General features: G+C 37.7%; 1 protein-coding gene across 1 annotated transcript; it reads right to left on the bottom strand.

Annotated features, from left to right (window-relative positions):
* Positions 1-23,242, bottom strand: trim3b (tripartite motif containing 3b). Its single transcript, XM_028466103.1, is given in 20 exon segments — positions 1-2,410; positions 3,542-3,682; positions 3,783-3,853; positions 6,386-6,554; positions 6,673-6,840; positions 6,937-7,040; positions 7,966-8,344; positions 8,413-8,565; positions 9,313-9,411; positions 10,291-10,370; positions 10,373-10,391; positions 10,496-10,542; positions 10,545-10,577; positions 10,580-10,657; positions 10,660-10,673; positions 10,873-11,021; positions 11,999-12,112; positions 12,224-12,353; positions 14,148-14,323; positions 23,108-23,242. Coding segments are annotated over 19 exon segments (2,247 nt in total). The 5' UTR covers positions 14,294-14,323; positions 23,108-23,242; the 3' UTR covers positions 1-2,257.
* Between the last annotated feature and the right edge of the window lie 3,272 nt (positions 23,243-26,514).

The following is a 26,514-nucleotide window of genomic DNA, read 5'->3' as shown; positions in this document are numbered from 1 at the left end:
TACAGAACACTTTGGGGATATGTTTAATGAACTACACACAGAAGCATATATTACTCTTTCTGTATAAATCTTAGAATATTGTCTTTGTGCAAAGTTCGATGCCGACAACACATTTTGGCAGAAGGACAAAACTCACTTCTAAACTAAGCATTAATGAGCTGGTTGGATAAAAAGGCAGAGGAGTGAACAGCTTCCAGTGCTACGAGCCACAACGTTCCACAATGTTTGGCAAAGAGAAGAACGTTCCAACGCAGAGATTAGAAAAATAATTTGTAGAACAAGTTACATAGAAAAAAAAAAGAATAAAAATAAATTAAAACCCTTTGAAAAACTAAGATAAAACAAATAATGTGTGAATGTACAACTTTGTTCCAATGATGTTTCACTCATTCATTTGGCTACTGTTTGGCATACCATGATTGTTTTAATAAGATATATATCTAAAGAACATGGACACCACATCCATATATATATATATATATGTACTGTATATATTTACACACCAATGTGTAGCTATTTGTACAACTACATTATTTAGTGCATGGAAGTGCAAGAATGTGAAACGATAGACGATAAAAAAAAAATTTTATTGGTTCTTGGAAGAGAACAACTGCGGGTGTGTTTGTAGCTGTTTGTGCTTCTCGGTGCTTGTTTTGAGAACAAAACAGCAGCATGTGATCATGTGCAGGATGATAAGTGGGAACACGACGATATGGTGTGCTTAGGGTTAGCGTGCAGCAGTGTTCACATAAAGGCCTGAGCGTTAATGTGTCATGCTATGAATTGATGTTAGAGGGCCTCGTTTTATTGATGGGAGAATGGAATTACCAAAAATGTCCACAAAATTGTAAGTAGCACAAGTTTAAAGCTGCCGGGGAAGTGCCCTAACATTTTTTTTTTTAAACTGTACCTGTATTTCCAGTGTGGCCCCAACAACTCTGCCAAAGTGACATTTCTGCTGTTTCCACATTTTTACGGTAGATGATACACCTGAATAAGGCTGAAATTTAACGTCTCACTGCCATGAACTAAAAATGGCTTCAAAAGAATCACTGTCTTTCTTCTCTGGCAAAGAAACACAGGAAATAATGATAAGAACGAAGTAAAAACACTTCCTAAATATCAGAAATGTATCTTTGAACGCTGCGGTCTAACCTAAAATCGCAAATTTTGTGAAAACGTGAGATATTTCATTAAACAACAAAAAAAAGAAGGGATTCTACTTCCTCTGTGTCACCACAGACTTGCATTTCTTCTACAAAGATTTCTCCAATCCCACAATGCAATGTGAGAAACTTTTTCAATGTTCAAGTCACATGACCATAAACCCAATGTTTGTGATGGGATTCAAAAACAATCTCATGAGCAGCAATTTTAACCTTCAACATCTGTTTGTGAGTAAATACTAGGGCTGGGCGATATGGACCAAAACTCATATCTTTATCATTTTTCTCAAAATGGCAATATACAATATAAATATTGATATTTTTTAACTCAATCAATAAAGTCCTACCAGAAGGACAATTCTTGGTTAAATTTGATGATGAAAAAATGCCACACAGGCAAATTTATGAACAAACAGCTGAACAAAATGTGCCACTTTTGGCTTTTTCTCCTCTAAGGGACAGCACGTGTGAGTGAGTTCTGTAGTGTGGCTTGTTCAGGGGAAGTTCTGCACTTAGAAATCCATCCAACTGAGCTGTTTCACGCCTAAAACGAGTATTTTCACACGAAAGTGATCAAATAAAAAGATTTTGTTATAGGCGATATTGTAATTTTCTATATCGCCAAAATAGAATCTTGAATTTTAATATATTGCCCAGACCAAGTAAATACTTATGTTTTTAGCAAGAAATACTATTGATCAGTGAGGCTGACACTATGTGTTTATCTGTATTATCGTCCTCAGCAGCTTCGACACCCACAGGCTAAATATATATGAAGAAAAATAGAAATGTATTCCATTTCCACTACATTTATCCTATTGTTCTGGGTAAAGTTAAAGAAGGGCAACCAAATATTGATTAATCCCTGAGCAATCTCCCCATTCAGTGATCTCATTACAGTTTCTAGCTTATAACTATACACGTGTTGCTGGCTTTGGGTTGTAACATGTTTTTTGTTTGCTAAGTACGTGCTAATCCAATCGTCTATATTACTATACAGGCAGGCACGATGCAGTTCCTCGTCTCCAAGCAGGATGTGACCATATATGGTGATATAGGCCTCAGTGCAGTCAGTGTAGTCTTCTACTCTTCTACTGCAGATATCTGTAAACCTTGAAGCAGTGATTTCCAGAGTCTGCAACGGCCACGTGTCCATCAGAAGTGAGAGCCAGGCCCTGGGGCCCGTACAGGGGGTCTGCTGATGTGTTGATGTAGGACAGGAAGGACCCTGTGTTGTCAAACACCTGAAACACACAGAGAGAGTCCAAGAAGGAGTGATCTTTGCTATAAATAATGACGTTTGGTGACAATTAGCTTTAAAAATTGTCAGTAAAGTGTTTATATTTGAATTAGGCCACCCTTTATGTAATACCACAAAGTACCACAAGGTGGTGCTGTAACCTTGTGCATTATCATTACTGATCATCCATCTGTGTGACTTCAACCATCAACAACAGCAATGAAGGTTTAAATGGAGATTATCACTCACTTGATCCCGATTCTTCTTCTAATGTATATGTAGACAAATGACTAATAGTTGGATTTTATTCAGAAACGAAAGGCTTAATGTGACAAATCTAAAAATTGGTCAGAAATCACAGCTTAGTGATGAACTGTGGTGAAAAAAGAAGTTGTAAAGGGAATGACTAAAGTAGCTGATTTTTGTCAAATCCGTATATTCTTGATGCAAAAAAACCCATTGGAGACATTTTCAAAATTACAACTATCAAATGTGAAAAGAATAAAGGCTATAGCTACACATTAAGAGATTATTTTTTTTCAATGGATTGCGTTGGTGATTCTTTAGTCTACATCACGTGTCAAACTCAAGGTTTGGGGGCCAAATCTGGCCCTTTAAACCATCCAATTCAACCCGCCTGAGAAAGTAAAGTAAAAAATGACAGAAAAAACATGAATCATTGTGTAAATTTAACTCAACAATATTTAAATTTAACTCAACAATATTTGTAGGGGCTCATAGTTTTCCTCGTGCTTATATCGCATGATTGCAGTCATTTTATTGTGGGAAAAAACTCAAAACTCACTCATGCTTCAATTTTACTCACATTATTACAAAATTATTTCCCTTACTTAAACAGAAATTGGTCACAAAATGTAGAAAATCTAAAGTAAAGACCCAGTTGGGACTGATATAGGTCACTTATTGCTTGGATATTGTCAGTTTCTTATATATTTTGTATTTTGTGTATATGTAGAAGTGAAAACTAGGACACAATAATGTTGAAATTATTTGTTTTCTCACAATTAAACTGCTCTATATTTGGCCCCTGAACAAAAATGAGTTTGACACCCCTGCTCTACATTGATACATCTACATGACCATTTCCCCGTGCGTTTATGTTGAAAGTTCTCACCTGTATCCTGCTGTTACCCCAGTCAGCTACAATGATGTTTCCATTGGAATCCACAGCTACACCAGTGGGAGCATTGAACTGCCCATTGCCTTCTCCATGAGAGCCAAATTTGAACAAGAATTCCCCATCAGCGCTGTACACCTACAGACAGACAGACAGACAGACAGACAGACAGATAGGTGGGTGGAGTCAAGCTCAAATCCTGAGGTCTCTAAAAAAACCACAGACAAAGTGTCAGTACCTTTACAGAGTGGTTGTGAAAATCAGTCACAATGATTTCATTTCTGTTGTTCACGGCAACAAAGTGTGGACCTGGAAAAATGGAGAGAGACATAGATATTATAGATTTTACACAAAGTCAGTGTTTTTTTAGAGTTAAAAGGCTGCTTAAATACAAGCTTTTTCATACAAATCATATGGGAAGCTCATGTGATTGGAATAGTTTGTTAGCATCTGTCACATGCATTGGTTAGCATCTTTAATCCTAAAAGCAATACGTGATTTCACACCATTCAACATCAGGACCACATTTAATGTTTCCTGTGGATCCTGAAATAATTTTTCAACGTATAATCAACAAACTTGATTGGTTTGTTAGTTCCTTTTTTTTTTTTTGCAATTTCACTTCAAAAGACATAAATGTATTGTAATAAATGAAAATATTTTGAAAATGTAAATGCACATAAGTTGTTGGACTCGTCTTTGTGCGTCCAGGTCAAACACGATCAGGGGGTTTGGGTTATAGACACAGGGAAGGAACTGCATTGTGGGGATTGCAGCAAGCCCACATTTAGTACTTACTGAAAACTGAGCCAGATTTAGTCAAGTTTGGGCCAAGTTTTTCTGAATTGAAAAACAGAAAGAAAGGAAGAAAGCAAAACAAAACAAAAAAGAGTAGAATGTCAGAAAGAAATAAGCAAAGAAGAAAAAAGAAGCATGTGGAGGAGCAGGTAGATGACAATGTATGTCTTTTCCAAAACTTCATATTCATCCCGGACTGAAAAATACTGAGTGGAAATGATTTTTTAAATTCAGAATTATGTCACTTTACTCTGAAACCAACAATTCAAAGAAGTAACAGAAACAAACAATGCAGGAAATAAAGTCTAATTAAATCCTCTGTTTGACAAAGACGCTTCTGGAGCAGTTTATTGACCTATGATAATGTTAATGAACAATCGATGGACTAATAATGGACTTATTAACAGAGACGGAGCAAACCCTGAAATAAAGAGGAAACAAACACTTTTCTCTACAAAGTTTACCAGATTAAACATGACCATGTGACTGAGAGAGCCTTGAACTTTGGTGCTGCATTCACTGACATCTGTAAAAGGCAAAAGCACTGGCTAACGCATGGAAATCCATCTGTTTCTAAAACAATTGTGAAGTATATTAATTTAAGTTTATTAATTAGTTTATTAATTTAATTTAAGCACGGTGGCTTAGTGGTTAGCACGTCCGCCTCACAGCAAGAAGGTCCTGGGTTCAAGCCCTGGGGTGGACACTTGGGTCCTTTCTGTGTGGAGTTTGCATGTTCTCCCCGTGCTGCGTGGGTTTCCTCCCACAATCCAAAAACATGACTGTAAGGTTGATTGGAGTCTCTTAAATTGCCCATAGGAGTGAATGAGAGAGTGACACAGTCTGTGTCTGTGTTGCCCTGTGATGGACTGGCGCCCCGTCCAGGGTGTACCCCCGCCAAGCGCCCTATGAGAGCCGGAGATTGGCACCGGCAGACCCCCGCGACCCAGTTAAACGGGAATAAGCGGGTAAGAAAATGGATGGATGGATTAATTTACTTTTTTACTTCACTAAATAAAACAAATTAGGGCTGGGCGATATGAACCTAAAGTCATATCGTGATACTTTTTTTTAATCAAAAAAAATCATGATATAAATCTTGATATGTTTAATTCAAATAAAATCTGACCAGTAAGACAATTCTGGGTTAAATTTGTTGATGCAAAATGTCACACAATATGTGCACTCAGAAATCATCTAACTGTGCTTTTCATGTTCTTCTGATAAGTAGTAAACAAGTAGTTTAATACAAAATAAGCTGTAAAAACATAACTCAATATAGGCGATATTGTCATTTTCTGTATCTCCAAAATAGAAAACGCGACATATCTTGAATATCAATATATTTCCCAGCCCTGAACCAATACTTACTTAAAACATTCACTTAAAATGAACCAATTCCTTTCCTCTAGTATTAAAGGTAAAGGAGCACTAGTATCAAACAGCCCTTTCTAAAATAAAATGCTGTATTGTCTCGTGTTTTGCCCAGGAAAGCATGTTAAAGTTGATGTTTTAAAACACTAAAACAATTTTGTTGTTTAAGCTCATTTATTGTTTTCACTGATTCAGTCATTTACCATAATCCATTTAAATTGAAAAACGTCACTTCCCATGACAGATATTGTTGGGCGATTCATTTATATTAATCAATATTAATTAATTACAAAATCTAAAAAAATTCAATCGTGTCCCACCATTAGTTTGATTTTGCCGTTGGTTCGCGCTTCAACCAGTTTGTGATACTCTAACGTTGTTTCTTTCTCTCTATCCTGTTCTGTTCTCCTCTTCCTGACCACTAACCACAGCCAGTCCAGCAGATGCTGCCATCTCCGAGTCTGGTTCTGCTAATGTTTGTTCCTGTTAGGAAAAGTTTTTCCTCTCCATCATCACTGATACTTACACATGCAGAAATGTTAGGTTGATTCATTAAAACACAACTTAATGGGCCAGGAGAAAAGGTCAATTGCCAAATGTTAATAAGGTAGAAAACAAATGATTTAGTGTGAATGATATTTGCTCTATATATGCGACTCTCACACAAACCTGCAAACTGCCTGTCGGACGTCCCTCTGCCTCCAAACTTGGTCACAAGTTTCCCGTTGGACTGAAAAATGAAAACACAGCAGGCCTTATTGTCCACAGTGATGATGTGTCCGTTCTTGTCCACGGCCACGCCCTTGGGACCCATGAGTCGGCCTGATCCGATCTTATTCTGTGACAGAGCGTTTTAACAACACATGTTAATCCTATGCCACACTTGTTTTTGTATTTTATGTTTTAGAATAGACAGAAAACGTTAAATGAACACACTGAGATGTTTCAGCTCTGACCTTAAACTTTCCATCTGGGGAGAAGATGCTGACCCATCGATTGTCGTAATCGGCCACAACAATGTCGCCGTTCACGTCCACGGTGACGCCTGTCGGTCTTTGTAACTGACCAGGAGAACGACCTCTGACCCCGAAGCGCATTTTGAACTGTCCGTCATTCGAAAACACCTGAAATCAATCAGAGATTCCTAACATTGAGACTGGTGTAGCACAGTTTCTGCTTGCTTCTCCTTGTGTGTGCGTGTTTGTGTGTGTGACTCTTACCTGTATACACTGGTTGTTACTGTCGGCTACAACAACTCTGCCATTGCTGGAGGCGGAAATTCCTTGCAGGTTGGTGAACTCTCCTTTTTCCCGGCCCCTGGAACCTGAGACGAAAGAAAAGACGCACTTCATCACAAAAATAATCAAACTGTTGCTTCCATGATTTCCAGGCGAATGGGTAAAAAAAACAAAAACTTGACAAACCTGAAGGACAACTTAAGTCATTCGGGAGAAAGTTTTGGCTTTTGCCAAAGAAATCAATTGAAAGAACATTTTACTTAATAATGCAAGACGCCGAAATGATACATCTGAAAATGTAACACAAAAACTATAATTTTATAATTTTTAAATGGCATTCGAGGAACACCATAGTGTTGTTCAATGGTTGTTGTTCAGCAAAAGACAAATAACCTCAATAAACAAACTATTTATGTTGTAATATATATGTAAAATGCAAAAGATACTCCTCCTGAAGTGTATTTTTTTCATTAAGGAAACAAATTAACTTAAAAAATTAAAAAAATACTTAATTTTATATAATATATATATATATAATATATATGACAGTAAATTCAGAATCTTTAAAAATTCAACAGGACATCCCTTTGATGTCCTGTTTTTCAGGACATCAAAGCGATCAGCAGATGCCTCTGAAGAAGAGTGACAGTTGACAGTGGAAACATGCTAGTAAATTTCCTGAAAAACAGTTTTTTTTAATATAATTTACATTCTATAATAATAATTATTACTGTATTCTAAAAAATCTGATTGTTGTGATCCATTTTGAGGCCCAGTCCACAGTTTAGATAAACACAGCTGTATTTAATCTCTTTGCTCTGACAAGCGTCATCGTATTGATTTTCACTCAAAGACAGCGTCATTAAATGCAAAAAAGCTGTTGTGCCTGGAGGCCAGATTGACACTTGCAATGACCTTTTGTGTTAAAGCTAATTTGAAGTGATTAGAGTTTGAAATCTGCTCACGGGCAGATTTAAAGGCGTTTCCTGCTGCCTCGTTCATTTCTCTTACCCACTCTGTATATGAGCTCGTCCTCAATGGGGTTTTCTTTTTTCTTGGTGGTGCTGTACATGCTGGAGGGCCGTCGCACAGCTTTCTGTCGTATGTGCCCCCCTGTCCCGCTGGGAGACTTCACCCTCCTCTTCACGTCGTCCGGCGATTGGGGAACGTCCGACGGCTTCACCGCTCGCAGACGGAACGGGCTGCCACGTATGGGCTGTCCGTACAGCAGGAGGGCGAATGAGTACTCGCCTTCAGAGCGTAACGTGTAGCCCACCTCGTACGTCCCGTTCTTATTGTCCGTTATGTCCGTCTCTGCTACGCGGCTCCCGTCCACGGAGGTTATCTCCGCTTTTAGAAGAGCGTTTCCTGTCCGCACCAAATCTCCATCCTGCAACCAACAATTCCAAGAATCAAAAGCAATAAATACATAATAAAATGTATTATTATTATTATTACTTTGTCTTTAGTTGTCACGGTAATAGTGTGGTGTTGCCCAGTGGCTGCATGGCGAAGGCCTTCCCCTGTAGCAACGGTAGTGTGGGCCACAGCTGCTGTGGTGAGGAGAACTCCAAGGTTCTGGATGGAGCGCCGCAAACCTTCGGTCTCAACCTGCAGCAGGAGGATGAAATCCTTTATTAAAAATGTGTGATTTTCAGTAACAAAAAATGGTGACAATTCTTTCAAATTAAGCACAATTAATCACTTTGAGCTAAAAGTGTAAGAAAAAAAATTGATTCGGTGATAATCGCAATGTTTTTTTAACAAAAAAATGTTGCGCCAACATATGCATAGCACGTAAACGCCCGGTCACTGGTTGTCAGTCAACCACATCAGACCTTGTTAAACTAATTCACTTCTCAATGCATTTTAGCTTGGAAGCTGATTGTACTTCATTTCATAAAACATATTGGGTACTTTTATAGACATATGTAGTTACTTTAAAAAAAAAAATTAAGAACTTAACAGAATCATAATCTGTTGTAGAAGCAAAAGATAAACTTTTTGGAAAAATCTTATTTGACAGTTTGGTAAACATACACTTGTTTTTTTACATTGGTACTTGAATTACAGTTAGTTACCATTTACAGTACAAGTTTAAAAAAAAAAAAAAAAAAAATGTATTTCCTACCATTTTGTAGTTGTAAAGGTGAAATTAGTTATGTTGATATTGCGATATACATCGCAATGTATAACATATTGTTTAGTATCAGGATATATTGTATCGTGACATGCAAATTGTGAATGGTATCGTCAGATTCATGGCAATGCACACCCCTACTTTGAACGCTTACCTACTGCAAAGCCATCCATGTTCAGTCTCAAACAAGAAGAAGAAATTCAATGAGCAGCTGTTACCTGACAGTCCAGATGTGCATTCTGATGTGGTTTCTCTGGAAAGTCGTGCCGGGCCAGTGCCGTTACCCGCTCACTCATCTGCTTCTGAACCAACAACACCTGTGCTCACACAACACATGTCAGATGAGGTATTAGCGATTTAAGTGTTAGATATTGACAGACAGATGTCCTGCTACAAAAATAAAAATCTTATTCACATTGTGCTTTAGATCAGTAGTTTGGCTAATTAATCTCAGAATACTCTATGGAATGTGATAACACACATTATAAAGAATCTCATTTTGTAAATAAGGGAAAAGAAACAGTATTTTGTGGCACGTGAATCGATTTATGTCTATGGTTCTTATCATTTCCGGTCCTCTCCCACCTAATGTGGGACCAAGACTGACGCTTGTATTTTCAATTCATTTTCTAATCAAGATCATTTCCATCATCATTAGTGTGATTAGTATTTTAACTAAAAATAAACATAACAAAAAGACATAGTCATCAACATCCCCCGTCAGATTGGTTTCTGATGGGGGATACCTTTCCTTACAACCTAATCTAAGAACTTAGATGTATACATAAAAAATATTATCACATCTAGAATATAAAATTACTATCTTAAATGGTTTCTAAGAAAAGCTGTCCCCTTTGAGATACTCGAACCAGAGTTGAAAAAACGTAACAAAGGGCAATAACTTCTCATTTTTTTCGAACTCCATCAAAGTATTGATACCCTGAAGCCACACAGCGAATTCGGTTTATTAAAACAGTTCTGAGGAAAAAGCGGTCCCCTTTAACTCGGAGGGACGGACGGAGCTCAAACCTATATCCACCCTTCACACTTTGTGGCGGGGAATAATAAACACCCATATTTTAAGGCTTTCATATTTGTAAATTTTACACACACTCTCTGTCAAGTACCCCCTGTAGTGCCATCACGCACCCCCCATTTGAAACACCCATCTTAGATGACACCTAGGGTTTACCCACCTCAGTGGCACTCCCATGACTCAGGGCCTGCTCTGTAAAGCTGCAGCTGCTCTGGATGTGGTCCTTTCCCTGGAGAAGGCCGAGAGCTGGGCTGTAAGGACCTGTGCAAAGAAAGCAGCAGGATTCAGTGAAAAAAAAAAAAAAAACAAAGTTAAACAATGTAGCGTATGTGAAATTAGCCCAGGTGCAAATGTAGAGGGTGCACCTTCTGCTTGGTGCTGCAGATGTTCTCCAGGTCTGTGATCAGGCCGTTTTGCGCTGATGTAGAGCTCGTTCCAGCTCTTCAACGTGCTGGTGATCTCTGTTATTGCGTCGTTCTTCCTCTCGTTCAGCTGCCGAGAGATTTCACTCACCAGCTCAATGGCTACGTGAGTTGAGGGAGCCTACAACACAAATTTAAATCTACAATCAATCACAGCTAATATATGGTAAATAAATGATACAAACAGATCATAAAAAGCTCATCACACATGTGACTGATAGAAATATTGACAGATTGAACTCAACAGGGGGAGGAGTTAGCCTTGATTGTGGTCATAACATAAAAAATAGGCAGTGAGTGCTGTGAAGGCTTTACTGCACCTGCTGTGAATGGCATCCAGCTGTGTCTTCAGAGCTGCTTTGTGCTGTTCCAGAACATCTCTCAGAGGAACGGTCACATGCTCCCGGTGCTCGCCCTCCGTACAGTCCAGACACATGGCCGTCTCACATGACTCACAGTAGAACTCCATTCACCTGCAGCAGGAGACCAACAAGCCAAGATTTTGATTTGATTATATTTATTTATGAACATGTAAAAACCAAAACATTGCATAAAAAATAAAATGACATGTCACAAAATAAGTCAAAACACAAAAAAAAAAGAAGATTTCAATAGAACATTTACACGTTCAAAAAAGGGGTGGGAAGAAGTCTGACTTATTTAATCCTACCCAGTATAGCCAATTTATCTATGAGCTACTTATATATACATAAAATACTGTATATGCACCCCATACATATACATATATAATCAGAATCAGAAATACTTTATGTATTCCAGTGGGAAACTATGTGTGTCATAGAGGCTCGAGAAATATTACACAATAAAAAGAACCTAAACAAGAAGAAGAAGAAAGAAAGAAGAAAGAAAGAAAGAAAAGAAAGATAAGAAAAGAAATAAGAAAGAAAAAGAAAGAAAAGAAAGAAAAGAAAAGAAAGATAGAAAGAAGACGAAAGAAGAGAAGAGAACGAAAAGAAAGACGAAAGAAAGCAAAAGAAGAAAAGAAAAAAACAAACATACATTAATAAGTAAAAGATGGTTAATTAAATAAGGATTAAATACACAGAGCACGGATCCAGGAGAAAAAAAAGAAAATATACCTATGAACACAATAATAATTATCTTAATAATGGTGAGACCTTCAAACTATATTGACATTATTGTTCTGGGTTAACATGTTGCTTCTCAGCTTTGTATTGTTTCAAATCAGTTTTTTGTATATATTTTATTAAAAGTTGCCTTGTGCTTTTACTGTCTTTTATAACTATTCCATAATCTAACACCAGCTATTGATACAGACCTGTTTTTCCAATGTTAGTTCTATCTCTAAACCCTTTTAAATTATATCCTCCCTGCCTTTCTGAAAACAGTTTCCTTATGTTATGTGTTATAATGAAAGGCGTAGATCACATTAGATGTAGTGATGGTAGTGAAGAGAGGGCGTCCCACCTTTCCTTCATGATTGGGGCAGCAGAGAGGCTTCAGTGCCACCGCAGCACTCACAGACTCTAACACACTGCAGGCCTCTGGCATGGAGCACTCAGGTTCTCTCTGTAAGACCTACAGAGAAATATTGTCACACCTTTATTACCTGAGCACTTCCTGTGTGTGTGTGTATTCCTCAGTGAATAAATGCACACACACGCAGACATTTCATTAATTAAGTCTAACCTCCATAAGGTTGGTGATAAAGAAGTTGTTCTGAAGTGCACCGACGCCTTTCTCCGGCAGGATGGACGTTTGCCGACACACTGGACACGACAGGGTCAGAGATTCTGGAGGAATGTAGTTCTGGAGACAGCTGGACGGACAAAAACAACTCATTGTTTTTGACAATACAGCGGAAAAAAGACAGTGGAAACAAACGTTTGAATTTGGGATCAGATTACAGTGGATTGAGTCTGTTCACATCAACAAAGTTGATCTTTCTTGAACACTTTCTAATGTAATAAAACAACTTGATAGTAGCGCTTATTTTAACTGTCCACCAACTTCACAGAATAAATCCCTGCTCTAAAAAAAGCAAGTTTAATTAACTTGATCATGATTAATATCAATATATCAATTCTGGACATCAATAGAAGTGCAATTAATTACTAAAGTATATTTTATTTTTAAAAAAAAAATTAAAATGAAAACTCAAAATATCTTCATCATGTTTTGCTGTTAAATGAACATTTGGAGTTGAGAGTGAATCATTTAAAGATCAAAGTTGTATTAAAGAAAACAATAGTGCAAAACAAACCAACACAGAGCAAAATAAAAGATCCAACACAATGCTGATGAGTATAGACAGCATGACTCAGCAACTACCCAATGAAAGTGCTTTAACATCTGCCTGGGTCCATCATTAACCGTTCCTCATAGTCTATAATTAAACTTGTTCCCCAATGGTTAAATGTCTTAAATACGACTTACTCACACAAAAGGATTGATCACATACTGGGTGGATATTTGAAACGGTTCCACAAATCATTCTTTGATCTTAAACCGGTTGAACCATAATCCAGGTTCTGTTCTCTCCCTGATGCTCAATCCTTTCATCAACCCGATAGCTTCCCTCCTCTTTCATTCCTTTAGTGCAGGGGTTCTCAACCTTGGGGTCAGGACACCAAAAGTACCATATTTTAACCTTTTCATCACTTTTTCTTACCATATTTTTGTTCCTTTTAATGCATTTTTGCAACATTACTCCCATTTCTGCCACTTCTCCATCAAATTTCAACACCTTTTCTGCACATTTTTTTACACTTTCAAGACATTTCCGGCACTTATAAACCCTTTCCACCACTTTTTCCACCTAATGTTGACCCATTATTGTCACTTTTAACCTCTTTTCACAATATTTCATGCTTATTTTTGCCAATTTAACCCCATTCACAATTTGTCATGTCCATTATTCTCCAGTTTAAAATAACTATTCCAATATTGACACTTTGAAACCTTTTTTTACCACTTTTTCTGTCAGTTTCTGGCCAGTCTAATTTGCAGCATTTAACCAATTTATGTGGATAATATTCAGATAAATAAATAAATGTGGTTATCATAGATTCATAGAACAGTGGACCATCATTTTGGGCCCAAAAAAGCTCTTCCCTTTATCCCCCCTTATAGATGGCCCTGTCTCCACATTACTCTTCTTCAAAGTGTATGTCTGGTTTCAACCACCTTCAGGTACAGTGGGGGTCCACGGTCTCTGGCACCTTTATTTTGGGGGTCACGGGGTGAAAAGGTTGAGAACCACTGATTTAGAGAAAGGCTCCAGTGATGTTTCATCGTCTTCCCAGAAGAAATGTTGTAAATAACTCCCAACAATGAGCCTTTTTCTCCGATCGTAGAATTTAACAGTCCCTGAATGCACTTAACTTAACCTGACAGGATAAAACAGGAATGTGCTGAAAGCTTTTTAATTGTTTTTTTACAATGGAGGAGGTGTCTGGGGGCATCAGTCTATATATATCGAGAGCTCTACAGTGGTCTGAGGGAGAGTGAGCAGTGTAAGAAAGAAAAAGTCACGATTTAAGGGGAATTTGTGTCATAATTAGACCAAAGTTGATCAGTAATTATCTAAGTATGCAGCACAGACGTGAGTTACCTTTCACAGAAGGTGTGCAGACATGGCAGGACTTTGGGGTTGTGGTAGTGATCCAAACAGATGCTGCAAACCAGGAACTGCTTGTCTATTTGTCGCACCACAGGGCTGGTGCCCCCCGCCTCACGCTTGGCCATGGCAGAGGACATTTAACGCCACCGACGACGAGTGCATTCAACCTGCAACAAGACAAAGGAGAAAAAATGATGTTTATCTCATCAAGGCTGTGCTGTTTTAGGTCTGAAAATAACCTACATATTTCCCCACAGGACGTACCAGGAACCAATGGAAACAAGGCTCTAATTCCACATTCAGTAGAAAACGTGTTTGTTGTTATTTTTTCTCGGTTAATACCAGCCAAACAGCATTGGAGACCTGTACTGAGTGTACATTCTGAGGAGAGATGAGGTCAAACAGGTAGAGGCGCATTGTTGTTTTGTTTTTACAAGCCAGTTTGCACAAAAAGAAAGAAAGATAATATCAATACAACTAACACAGTCCAACAACAGATGTTTCCAACAGTAAAATAGAGCTGATGCATACATCTATACTGACTGAAATGTCAGCCAGTAAAGCTTTTATTTCCCTTAATTATATTTGACCCATTTTCAAGGTTTTGGCTTTGTTCATTTTTCCACAAAGCTCCATAACAGCAAAAGAAAGAATCATGTGACAAACCAATTGCTTGGGAAAAGCAAGATATTCACCAGTACTCGTGGACAACATTCTGGAAAAAGGGAAGGAAACTGATGATAAACAAGACTTTAAAAAACGTGTTTTAAAAGAAATAAAACTGCTCCCATACGAAATGAAAGAATACAGCTACTTTATTTGTCGTTATTCAGTGAGATTTTTCAAGTCCTTCCCATTGAAAAGTGAGGGTTTGATACATATGTGCATAAAACAGCAAGACATGGTTGCAGTAAGAAACAGCAGCCTGTATGTTTCAAAGGTTAAGCAGTAACAGATTGAACTAATGTTCAATCAATATTAGTCAAACAGTGGACAGTAAGGGATAGTTATTTATTTTATGTGTACCCAGTAATTGTTAGTCATGTTGTGTTACATGAAACTTGTTTATAAATAGTGTTTTATTGTTTTTTTTTTTTTTAAAGCAACAAAAAGTAAAATAAAAATGCTAACCTATGTTCATCAAACATTAGGGGTGTAATGATCCATTCATTTCATTTAAATGTCTGAAATGTTTCAGCAAAAAAAATTCTCAATTTAAACAGCAACATTAAAATAGTTGTTTTCTAGCTTTAGGTGAAATGTAACAGATTGTGTTAAATTTGTAATCAATTTAAATAACACATTCTATTTAAAAGCACTTTTCTGGAAACACAAAGACACTTTACAGGTTAAAACGACAAAATCAAATACAGTGATGAAAACAAAGAAATAAGAAAATAGAAAACACATCAGTAAAAAAAAATAAAAATCTTGGAACACTTTGTAAAGTCGGCAATAATCGAACCTTAAACCAAAAAAAATAAAAAGAAAGAAAGAAACAACCATATCGTATCGTCATGAAACTGGACATTATTTACACCCCTACACAACAACACCAAGTCTCTCCATGCAGCCTCACATTAACACTAATGATTTTTATATTGATGGTAATTAAATGTATGGGTTATTATTAAATAACCCACACAAGAGCAACAATTGAAATACATGACTAGAGAAAAGAAGCCGCGCGTCGTACATAATCTCAGCCATTACAGTAATACAGGGGACATATTACACATATTCTGCCTCGTTACACAAAGCACCAACCACAATGTTTACATCCAGTGGGAAAAGCACAGCTGTAAGGGTGCGTGCACTGCAACCCACAAATTAAATGAAAGAAAAAGCATCACAATGACAAAAAAGAACAACACTTTTTAATCTATTATTAATGCTTAAAAAATATGGGTTTTGTTGCCATTTATGTGCATTTGTAGCAAAATGAGAAATGTGGTTGAGCCAGTCGTTAGTAGGTCAGCTCACGTATTATTTATGCATCAGACGGAGACATGCAGCAGGAGGAAAAGCTGACAGCAGCACTTGGTGAAGCAAACATACAAGGTGTTAAATTGAAAATAAAACAGGGAATCAAAAAAAAGACACTTCCATGCGATAAAAAAAAAAAAAAACCCAATGCACAAACACGATGACAACCATCATCCCAGTACAACGCCCCCCCCGCCCATTCTGTCTGCACATCTGTCACTGCTGAATCTAAAGCAGCAATCAATCCCTCATGTCTTCTTAGCGTCATGTCCTGTTGTCAAAACAAACACTCACACACGCACACAAGAATGAATAAGACCAACGCTTGTATTTTTCCAGCTTTGGGAAGAGGATTTAACCACTTCTCCTGACTGGGAAAGTAAAGGTCACATCTTAAGCTGTCAACAATAAAAGAAAAAAAAATGACGTCACATTTACTCTATGATGAGGGACACGATTATTACTAGTGTTAAGTAGCTTGTGTTTTAGTGTGAAACCAACAAACATGGTTCTCCTCTAATCCTGTGTTCTTTACTGGAGCTTCATCCACCTCCATTGGCCTTTTAAAGAGTAGAACTACACAGGGACTGACTGCAGAGCTGAGGGAACACACAGATGGAAGTAGAATCTGTAATGATGACGACTGTCTAAAATTAGACACGTGTAGGTATTAGTAGAAAACCAGGGAAGCAATGACAGCGAACCTAAAATAAGACCAGTGTTCTTAGCGTGGCTTATGGACGTCGAGGAGAAAAATAAATCTGTCATCATATGATTAAGAAATGAAATAAACAGAAACAGGGTTTTAATGATCAGTTTAATGAACATTCATTTCAGCATTTAAAATAATGACCAATTTTAGCATTAAATCAGGAAAAAGCAAATTGTTTTTATATTATATTTTGTTTAATTTTTAGCTTTTGTTTTGTGTTTTTCTTGTCTTTTTGTGTACTTTTGTTGTCATTTTCTGTATTCTGTATATTTTTTAAGTCATTTTGTGTATTTTTTTGTTGTTTTGTGTTATTTGGTGACATTTTGTATATTACTGTCATCGTTTTGTTCATTGTTGTCGTAGTTTTGTTTGTTTTTCCTTGTCTTTTACTGTATTTTCCTGCAATATGTAATTATATATTTTTAATGTATTCTTGCTTTTGTTTTGTGTACTTTTCTGTCATTCTGTGTATGTTTGTGGTAGTCTTGCTCGTTAAGAGGCATGTTGTGCATTTCTGTTTTTTTTTTCCTTTGTGTAATATTCTTGTAAAATTGTTGTCATTTTCTGTATTTTTGTATATTTTTTGAGTCATTTTGAGTTTTTTTTTTGTTGTTTTGTATTATTTGGCCTTATTTTTTTTGTATTTATGTTGTAGTTTTGTTCATTTTTGGACTAATTTTGTGTTTTTGGAGTATCTTATGTGTTTTTGTTGTCTTTTACTGTATTTTACTGCAATGTTGTAATTCTTTATTTTTTTAATGTATTCTTGCTTTTGTTTGTATGTATTCTTCTGTCATTTTGATTACAATATTCCTTTGTTCATCTCTTTTCTTTCCCCACTGGTGATGAACAGAGTTACAGGAGCTGACGTCAGCTCATTTAAGAAGGTACAGCCAGGATTCAACGCCCAGCTGCAGAAATGCATTCGCTGCACTATGAAACCTCATTTTTAAACATCTAAAATAAAAAAGGAACAAATAGTGCAACAGAACACTCACTTGGCAGCAATAGACCATAGCACTGGAGTGGATAGAAGTTGCTACAGCTAAATATAAACTACCAAATAAGCCAGTTGTGCTTTAGTTTTGATGCTGTAAAGCTACGGTGACGGTTCACTGACAGGCGTTAAAGGGAAAGAAATGGAGCTGATTCAAATATAAAGATAAAGTCTGACTGAAGGATGTATCAAGGAAATGATTGGAAAGGACTAAATATAAAGCCATAGATACTAATGTAGTGGGGCCACTTACTGTAAAAGACACCCCGAATAAACACACATACACATGCACTCAATCAAACTCAGCAGTGAACCCAACATATGTGTATTTGTGTGAAAAACTATTTCCAACACACTTTCAGAGGACATGCAAACTGCACGCTGAGCAATTTACCAATATTACAGATTTTTTGCGCTCAATCCAGCCAACGTAGTGATTTTGTTTAGATAAAAAAATTCCATTGAAACCATTGATTATTTGCCAAAACACCTTAGTCTGCACTTTCTGACGTTAGTGATTGAATGGAATGATTCCTCAAGGTCCTCAAATACCTCAACTACAAAAAAGAAAAGAAAACTCTCTCCTTCAAAAGCCTTGTTTTATTTATTTTTTTACCCTGTCTGCATTTGTTGTCTTAGTTTGACGTGTAGTGGAATGTTTTCGTGGGACTTATGTATGTATTTTTAAAAAAAAGGTCTACTTTTCACAATACATATGTAATAAATAAATAAATATATACATTTTTGTTCTTAAAAAGGAAACAAAATGGTTGGTATAATTATTATTAGGTGCTTTGTCTTTTTTTCCTGTTGTATATTTAAAATTGAGCATTAATTAAATACTCAATCAATGGAGTAATCAATAAAATACTTAAAATAATCAATAGATGCAGCACTATAATACATATAATGAAGTAAATATTGTTAAGCAAGGATGCATAATATGTTTATTTTAGTCTGAGTTATTTAAAATCAAACTAGGCAATCAGATCTAACATGACAGCTTTTTTCCTCCCTGTTGTTGAGTATTGATAATAATTTGCCTTTTCTACAGTCTTTAAATGTATCTATACTGGCCCTGTGTGTTTATGTGTCTCGCAGAGTTGTGGTGAAACAGGCGTGCAGTGATCACACAAAGCCTCTATTGACCGCTGGCTTTACAGAGCACAACAGTAACAGTTTTCTTTGTCTCGCTCTGATCTGAAACCTCAGCTTGTTGCTTTGCTGCAGTCCATATGATGTCTTATTATTGGCTTGTTTTTGTTCTCCGAACAAGCACAAACACAGACAAAGGAAATAGTCTCAAAGGTTAGTAACTGATTATTAAATCTATAATTAAAATAGCATGTGCAGAATTCTTTCCTTTCCTTTCCTTCCTGCGACACCTTTACAGCATACATAGGCAACTGGCGGCCCGGGGGCCAAATATGGCCCTCAGTTTAACTTTTTGCGGCTCCTAAAGCAAATCCCCAAAAAATGTAATTCAAGAAGTTGGAAGGAATATTAAGCCCAACATAATACACAAAGTACACAAAAAACACAAAGTGTTCCAAAAATATACAAAATGAGTCATCTATCTATAAAGCAAGGAATCTGTCTGTCTGTCTGTCTGTCTGTCTGTCTGTCTGTCTGTCTGTGTGTTCCTCGAATATCTCTGTGAATCAGGCTCAGATTGACCTGAGACTTTCAACATGGCTGCTGCTTAGTTCAAAGATGTGCTGCAATGATACCGTTCATAAATGATTTCATAATGATACTGTTCAATTATTTCATAAAAGTGTCTTAAATGCAGCTTTTCAGAACGGCTCAATGTTGACAGCTAGTCATGGTAACTCAGAATAAGTCAAAACAGCTCAATAATGACAGCTAGTCATGGTAACTCAGGATAAATGTGAAAGCTGTGTAGAATCTACAGGAGTGACTGCACAAAGGGCTTTAAAAAATTACTAACGTTGCTTCAATATCCTAAAAAACACCCCGTAAACATTGACCAGCAGGCGTCCTCAGTGAGCAACGTTTGTAAATAAGGTGAGTAATAATAATAATAAAAAATTTTGTGCGTGTGTGATTCAGAATTAAATTTGCATGAGGACCAGTGTCGGCGACACGTGTCCCATGTGTAATCACATGTTCAGCATCAAACCTCAGCTGAAGGTCAACACTTTAATCCATGAGATGGTTTCTCAGTTCAGACGTGAATCAGAGCGGACAGCAGATGCTCCAGGAGAAGTTTCCTGTGACGTCTGCATTGGAACCAAAGTGAAGGCCCTGACGTCCGACCTGGCTTATGTGCTCTCCCACTGTGAGAGTCACCTGGACCTTCATCTGACAGCATCAGGCCTGAGAAGACATCAGCTGGTGGAGCCTGTGGAGAACCTGGAAACCAAGATGTGTCCAAAGCACAGCAAACCTCAGACATGTGTCTGCTTGACGTGTCCCTCTGAGAGAAGAGTGTGAAGAAAAGAAGGTGGAAGATAAAGGCTGACCTTCAGCAGATGATCCAGATGAGACGAGAGAAGCTGGAGGAGATCAGAGAGTCAATGAGAACCAGGAAGGATGCTGCAGACAGACAGATAGCTGAAGATGTGGAAGTGTTCACTGCTCTGATGAAGCTTGTTCATAGAGGCTTGAAGGAGCTGGTGGAGACGATAGAGGAGCAACAGGTAGCAGAAGAGAGGCTGAAGGTTTGATCAAAGAGCTGGAGGAGGAAATGTCTGAGCTGATGAAGAGAAGCTCTGAGGTGGAGCAGCTCACCCACTCTGAAGACCACCTCCACCTCCACCAACACTTCTGCTACCTGAAAGCTCCTCCAGCCACCAAGGACTGGACAGAGGTCATGGTCTGTCCATCATCATATGAGGAAAATGTGCTGAGAGCTGTGGCTCAGCTGGAGGACACACTCAGTGACAAGATGAATGAAATGAAGATGATGAGGATGAAGATGATGCAGCAGTTTGCAGTAGATGTGACTCTTGATCCTTATACTGCTCATCCTCACCTCGTCTTGTCTGATGATGGGAAAGAAGTGAACTGTGAATGTGTGGAAGAATCTTCCAGATAATCCAGAGAGATTTTCTCGTTATTCATGTGTTTTAGGAAAACAGAGTTTCAGTTCAGGCAGATGTTACTTTGTGGTTCAGGTTAAAGAAAAAACTGACTGGACTTTAGGAGTCGCCTCAGAATCCATCGACAGAAGGGAAACATCCTGAGAATGGTTCCTGGGTTGTGAGACTCATACATGGAAATGAGTATGTAGCAGGTGAAGACCCTTCAGTCATTCTTCATCTGAAGTGTGTTCCTGAGAAGGTGGGTGTGTTTGTGGATTATGAGATGGGTGTGGTCTCCTTTTATGATGTAGATGCTGCGGCTCTGATCTACTCCTTCACTAATTGCTGCTTCACTCACAAACTACACCCATTACTTAATGGCAGTGGCTATCTGTAAGGTTGCCGTAGCAATATAGCGACATTCTATCCGTACGCAGCGTCCCTCATTGGCCAGTTTAGGTCAAGTGATAGGTCAGTCATTTGCCAGTTTAGGTCACGTGACTAAGACTAAACTTAACTGTAAACCTAACCCTAACCTTAAAAATTGTTGCAATATAGGGTTATAACCTATCGACAACAAAAATGCAGAAAATGACAGAAAAATACATACAATTACACCAAGAACACAAAAAAAATGACAAAAACACACATGACTCCAAAAATACACAAATCGGTAGCAAAATGCAGAGTACATAAAAAATTACAAAATACACAAAATGGCTCATAAAACATAGACATAACTTAAATGCACAAACAAAGGGTCTATGTTACGAATCTAGATTGGATAAATCTCCGTTATCTGGCTTCAACTCACCAAAAATTCCCTGTCAGACAGGAGCTGTCTTACGACCGTCGATCAACACACGCTAACTTAAGCCAAGTGATTTCACCCTCGGTGCGTGCGCGTGCACATGAAAGGGGAGGAGATTGCAGCGTCCGACCAATCACTGGAGAAAACTGGCAGAGCGAGTGTCTTTACAATGAATGGAGGAACAACTTATGATCTTAAACAAATATAATGACTATAAATCCATGATGACAGTGAAGAGCAACAGTGTTAGTGCAGCCCCCGCTACAGGGATTATGAATAATTAAAATCCATAATTCAGACCAAAACAACGCTGTTGTTACAGAAAAGGCAGGTATGAAACAACTCAGTCAGGGAGCTGTTGACACTGTTAAGGCGTAAAAGCCTGTGATTATTTCTGATATTAATCCATTGGATGATAAACGGACAGCGCTCTGCAGTTAAACTTTATTACAGCACACACATTTTTCTTTTAAGTACACCTATTTATCACACACACTGAGATGAGAGACGAGAGCACATTGTTTAACTGTAGTATGTCCCTGCTGAGGCGGTCAGCGTATGAATGAATGAATGATTTCACCCATCTGCGAATACGATCGAGACACAGACTTCATCAGCTGACTGTAAATATAAATCTATATCTTTCTTAAGGGACGTCATCGTTAAATGAAAGGATTGCATTTATCCATTAATAATCTTTCTTTCTTAAACATAGCTGCCAGATCTGCACCAACCAGGATCATCTAACAATGGGCAGGTCGTTTTCTTAGAGAACTAATTGGTCAGGAGGCGGGGCTTTAGCATTCGCTAACATCCAAGACAAAGAAAAACCTGTTCGCAAACAGGTTGGTTGTTCAGCATTAATTGCCATAGTGATTATGCTCCAGCAAGCTTTGTAGTCCAGCACACACTGATTAAATCCCGGGAGTTAGCGCGATAACAGGTCATCTAGCTTCGTAACAAAAACACATAAAAAACAACAACACAAACTGTTAACAAAATGACAGGAAAATACAGAGAACAACAACAAAAAGACAAAAAGTGACCCCAAAAATTACAACAAAAATGCGGAAGCTGACAGAAAAATACACACAATTACACCAAGAACAGAAAAAAATAACAAAAACACACAATATGACTAAAAACTGTCAAAACATCAAAACCAACCTGTGTTAATGCTCAGGTTGGTGATTATTCTAATGTTGACATTAAAATCAGACACAATCACATGTTTGTGACCCCAGTTGTGATAGAATAGCCCATCCCTGTTTTACAGAACAGTGACATGTAGTGACGGCCTGCACAAAACACACAAAGTGAGACGCACATCTGTGCTGACAACAACTGAGCTGATACTGAGAACACACACACACACACACACAAACAGAGACTACCTACTGTCCCAGTGGAGTGTGTCAGTCTGCTGAGCTTCATGGCTGCTGTGTGTGTGTGTGTGACTCACACACTCCTCCAGTTGACCACTCTCTACCCTTCCCTTCCTTTCCTTCCTCTGGCTGTTTGCTTAGAGCAGGGGATGCTAACAGAGGGCGGGGCTTGGCTCACAACGCCCCGCCTACTTTAATAGCTGTTTACGAGCCTGCGCTCACGTGATTGGCTGCCGCCCCTATCGCTGCTCTCTGGTTGGCTGGAAGGCGTGGACTATCAAATGATGATGGATTACGTCATATGGCAACAATTTGTGCTGCTCGCCCTGAGGGAGTGAGATGTGGATGTAACAGCCAGAAACTGTCACTAGAACCCACTGGGTTTGTGTGTTTAGACGCAGTAGGTTGGACTTGCCTTTGTTGCACAATACAACACTGAGAAGTAACGTGAGACATGTAGAGAAGAGGCCCAGTGAGAGTGTGGGATCTAGTTAAAATCATGACAAACCCTCACAGGCTCTCATCTTGTGAAGGTGGTTGAACACAGACATGAACATTGTAGAACAGTCATGTAGAAACAGGGACATCTATAATGGGGAATAAAGAGGAGAGCTTTATGGGGCCCTTCCATAAAGTCAGCAAAATAATGGTCCAATGTTCTATGAATCTGTGATAACCACCTTTATTTATTTATTTTAATAAGAAATAAAAATGTGTTAAAAATGACAAAAAAAAAAAAAAAAAAAAAATGGCAGAAAAGGTGGTGAAATGGAGTTTTTAAAAACCACTTAATTTGGTAAAAAAAAATTGCAAATAAGAGTGGCCAAAAACAAACACAAAAAGGGTTCAAAGTGTCATTATTGGAACAATTAATAGAAACAATTTGTTTAAATGGGCAAATAATGGGCATGACAAATTGTGAATGTGGTGCCAAAAATAAGCAAAAGTGACAATAGTGGGTCAACATACAGTATGCAACATTAGGTAGGAAAAGTGGTGGAAAGAGTCAATTAGTGCAGAAAATGTCTTGGAAGTGGTAAAAATGTACAGTAAAGGCATTGAACATTGATGGAGAAGTTACATAAATGGGAGTAATGTAGCAAAAATGCATTCAAAGGAGCAACAATATGGCAAGAAAAAGTGATAATTGGTTCAAATATGGTAAGTTTGGTGTAGTAAGTTACTACACTACTAGTACTACTACTAGTAACTTGTGCAAGAAAATATTATTAGTTTCTTGAGACACTGGCGACCCCCTCCCAGTGTCTCACAACCCCAAATGGGGTCTTAACCTAAGGTTGAGAACCCCTGTGCCAAGGTGTATTATTCAGTCTTGCCTTTGTGCCCACACACCATCATACAGAGAATAATGAACCTGTAACCATATCACCTGCCATGGTCGTATAATGAGTCAGACACCAAAACATGGTGTCAGACAAAATATCAGTCTGGAGTTAATCTGTGTGTTTCTCCCACTTTCCTTCTCTCAGCTTTATTCTCGCCCTCACACATCCTTTAAGCCCTCCTCTCCTAAACTCACTGCTGGTGGATAAAACAGGATGTTGGTATTAAAAGGGTAAAAAAAAACAACAAAAAAACAACAACCAGCACCAAGGGAATCGCATGCTTGAAAACGAACAACTCCTGTTTTTTTCCTCTGTCTGATGTTAGGATAGTCGACACAAACAAAATAAATAAAACAATATTCTCTATCTCTTACCTCTTTCCTTATTTTTGCAGTTTTCATTTGCTGAAACCTTTAGTTTCATTAACTCGTTCCCTGGCCCTGCTCAGAATTCAGCCTCTGGTTGAGACACACAGACTAAACGCACGCAGAATAAATAGCTGACTCCATCAATGGATGAGAAAATTTCATGGATGACACGATTGTGGAGAAAAGACGACTATTGAATGTGACGTCTGTGACAGAGAGAGCTGGTGGTCACGTGGCTGACAGTTAATCAGCTAAAAATCAACAGAACATGGAGCAGATTCACCACATCAAGGCTTCTTACATCCTTCAGAATAAAAGGAAGTAGTTTGCCGTGAAAATATAAATTAGAAATGTCCTTCAGTGGCAGCTACTTTCTATTTATGTAACTTTTTTCATATTTGAACAAATTGCTACAATGTTCATATTCTGGCCATCTTTTCAATTGAAGTATATATATAAATTCAATTGCTAATATTCTTGTACACTTTTGTGGATTTTTACTCAGGGTTAATAATTGAATAGGATCCTCACTGTGCGATTGATTCACTGCTAAATATACTGGCTAGATGTATAGATGTGTTTTTTCATCTTGTGTAATTCAAACCTGGATAGAAATTGTGTTCAAATTGTTATCAAAACCCATTTCTGGTTTGTAATTGCATAAAAAATACTTCTGCTACAGTTTACTCTGAAAAAATAGATATTAATTGCAGTGATCGCTTCTAAAATATTCAGTGTCCATTTTTCCCATTGCACCAAAATGTATTTTTACCTAAAATGACATACAATAAATATTAAATTTTTGTCACACTGAGGTCAAAAACCACTATTCCATTACACAGAGAAAAATATTAATGTCACTATGTATTTATTAGTGCAGAGGTGGGCAACTTCTATGATAGCGAGGGCCACAAAAATGCAATTGTCTGATCCGAGGACCACGTTATCAATAATAATGTCAGCATTTAGAATAATGACCAGTCTGATCATTAATACAGGGAAGAACAAATAGTTTCCGTGATTTTCCTGTTTTGTTTTGAATTTGCTTTTTTATTTGTGTTTATTCTTGTTCTTATTTTGTGTGGGGTTTTTTGGAGTCATTTTGTGTATTTTGTATTGTAGTTTAGTGCGTTACTGGAGTCATTTTGTGTATTTTGTATTGTAGTTTAGTGCGTTACTGGAGTCATTTTGTGTATTTTTCTGTAATTTTGTGTGTTTTTGATGTCATTTTGTATATTTTTCTGTAATGTATGCTTCATAGAGTCATTTTGTGTGTTTTTGTTGTCATTTTGCATATTTTTCTGTACTGTATGTTTTTGGAGTCATTTTGTGTCTTTTGTATTGTCGTTTCGCGTGTTATTGGAGTCATTTTGTGTGTTTTGAGAGTCATTTTGTTGTCGTTTCGTACATTTTACTATAATTTTGTGTGTTATGGGATCTATTTGTGCATTTCCTTTGAAATTTGCATAAAATTAGACCCAGGGTCACATGTGGCCCCCAGGCCACCAGTTGCCCACTGCTGATTTAGTGCCTTAAACCTGTTCTCTGTTTTTTTTTTTTTTTTTGCTTCATTTTGACTTTTTTGTGAAATGTTCCAGCACATTTAAGTTCCTCCTCCTCCTCCTCTCTCTGCTGTTCTCAAGAATGTCATCACAGGGAGAACACATGTGGAACCTATGGAATGGCAGAACATTATCCAAAGATGA

The sequence above is a fragment of the Gouania willdenowi genome, chromosome 14, assembly GCF_900634775.1.
Source record: "Gouania willdenowi chromosome 14, fGouWil2.1, whole genome shotgun sequence".
NCBI classification, from domain to species: Eukaryota; Metazoa; Chordata; class Actinopteri; order Blenniiformes; family Gobiesocidae; genus Gouania; species Gouania willdenowi.
Note: the sequence above shows the minus strand (reverse complement) of the source record. Positions and strands in the feature narration are given on the sequence as shown.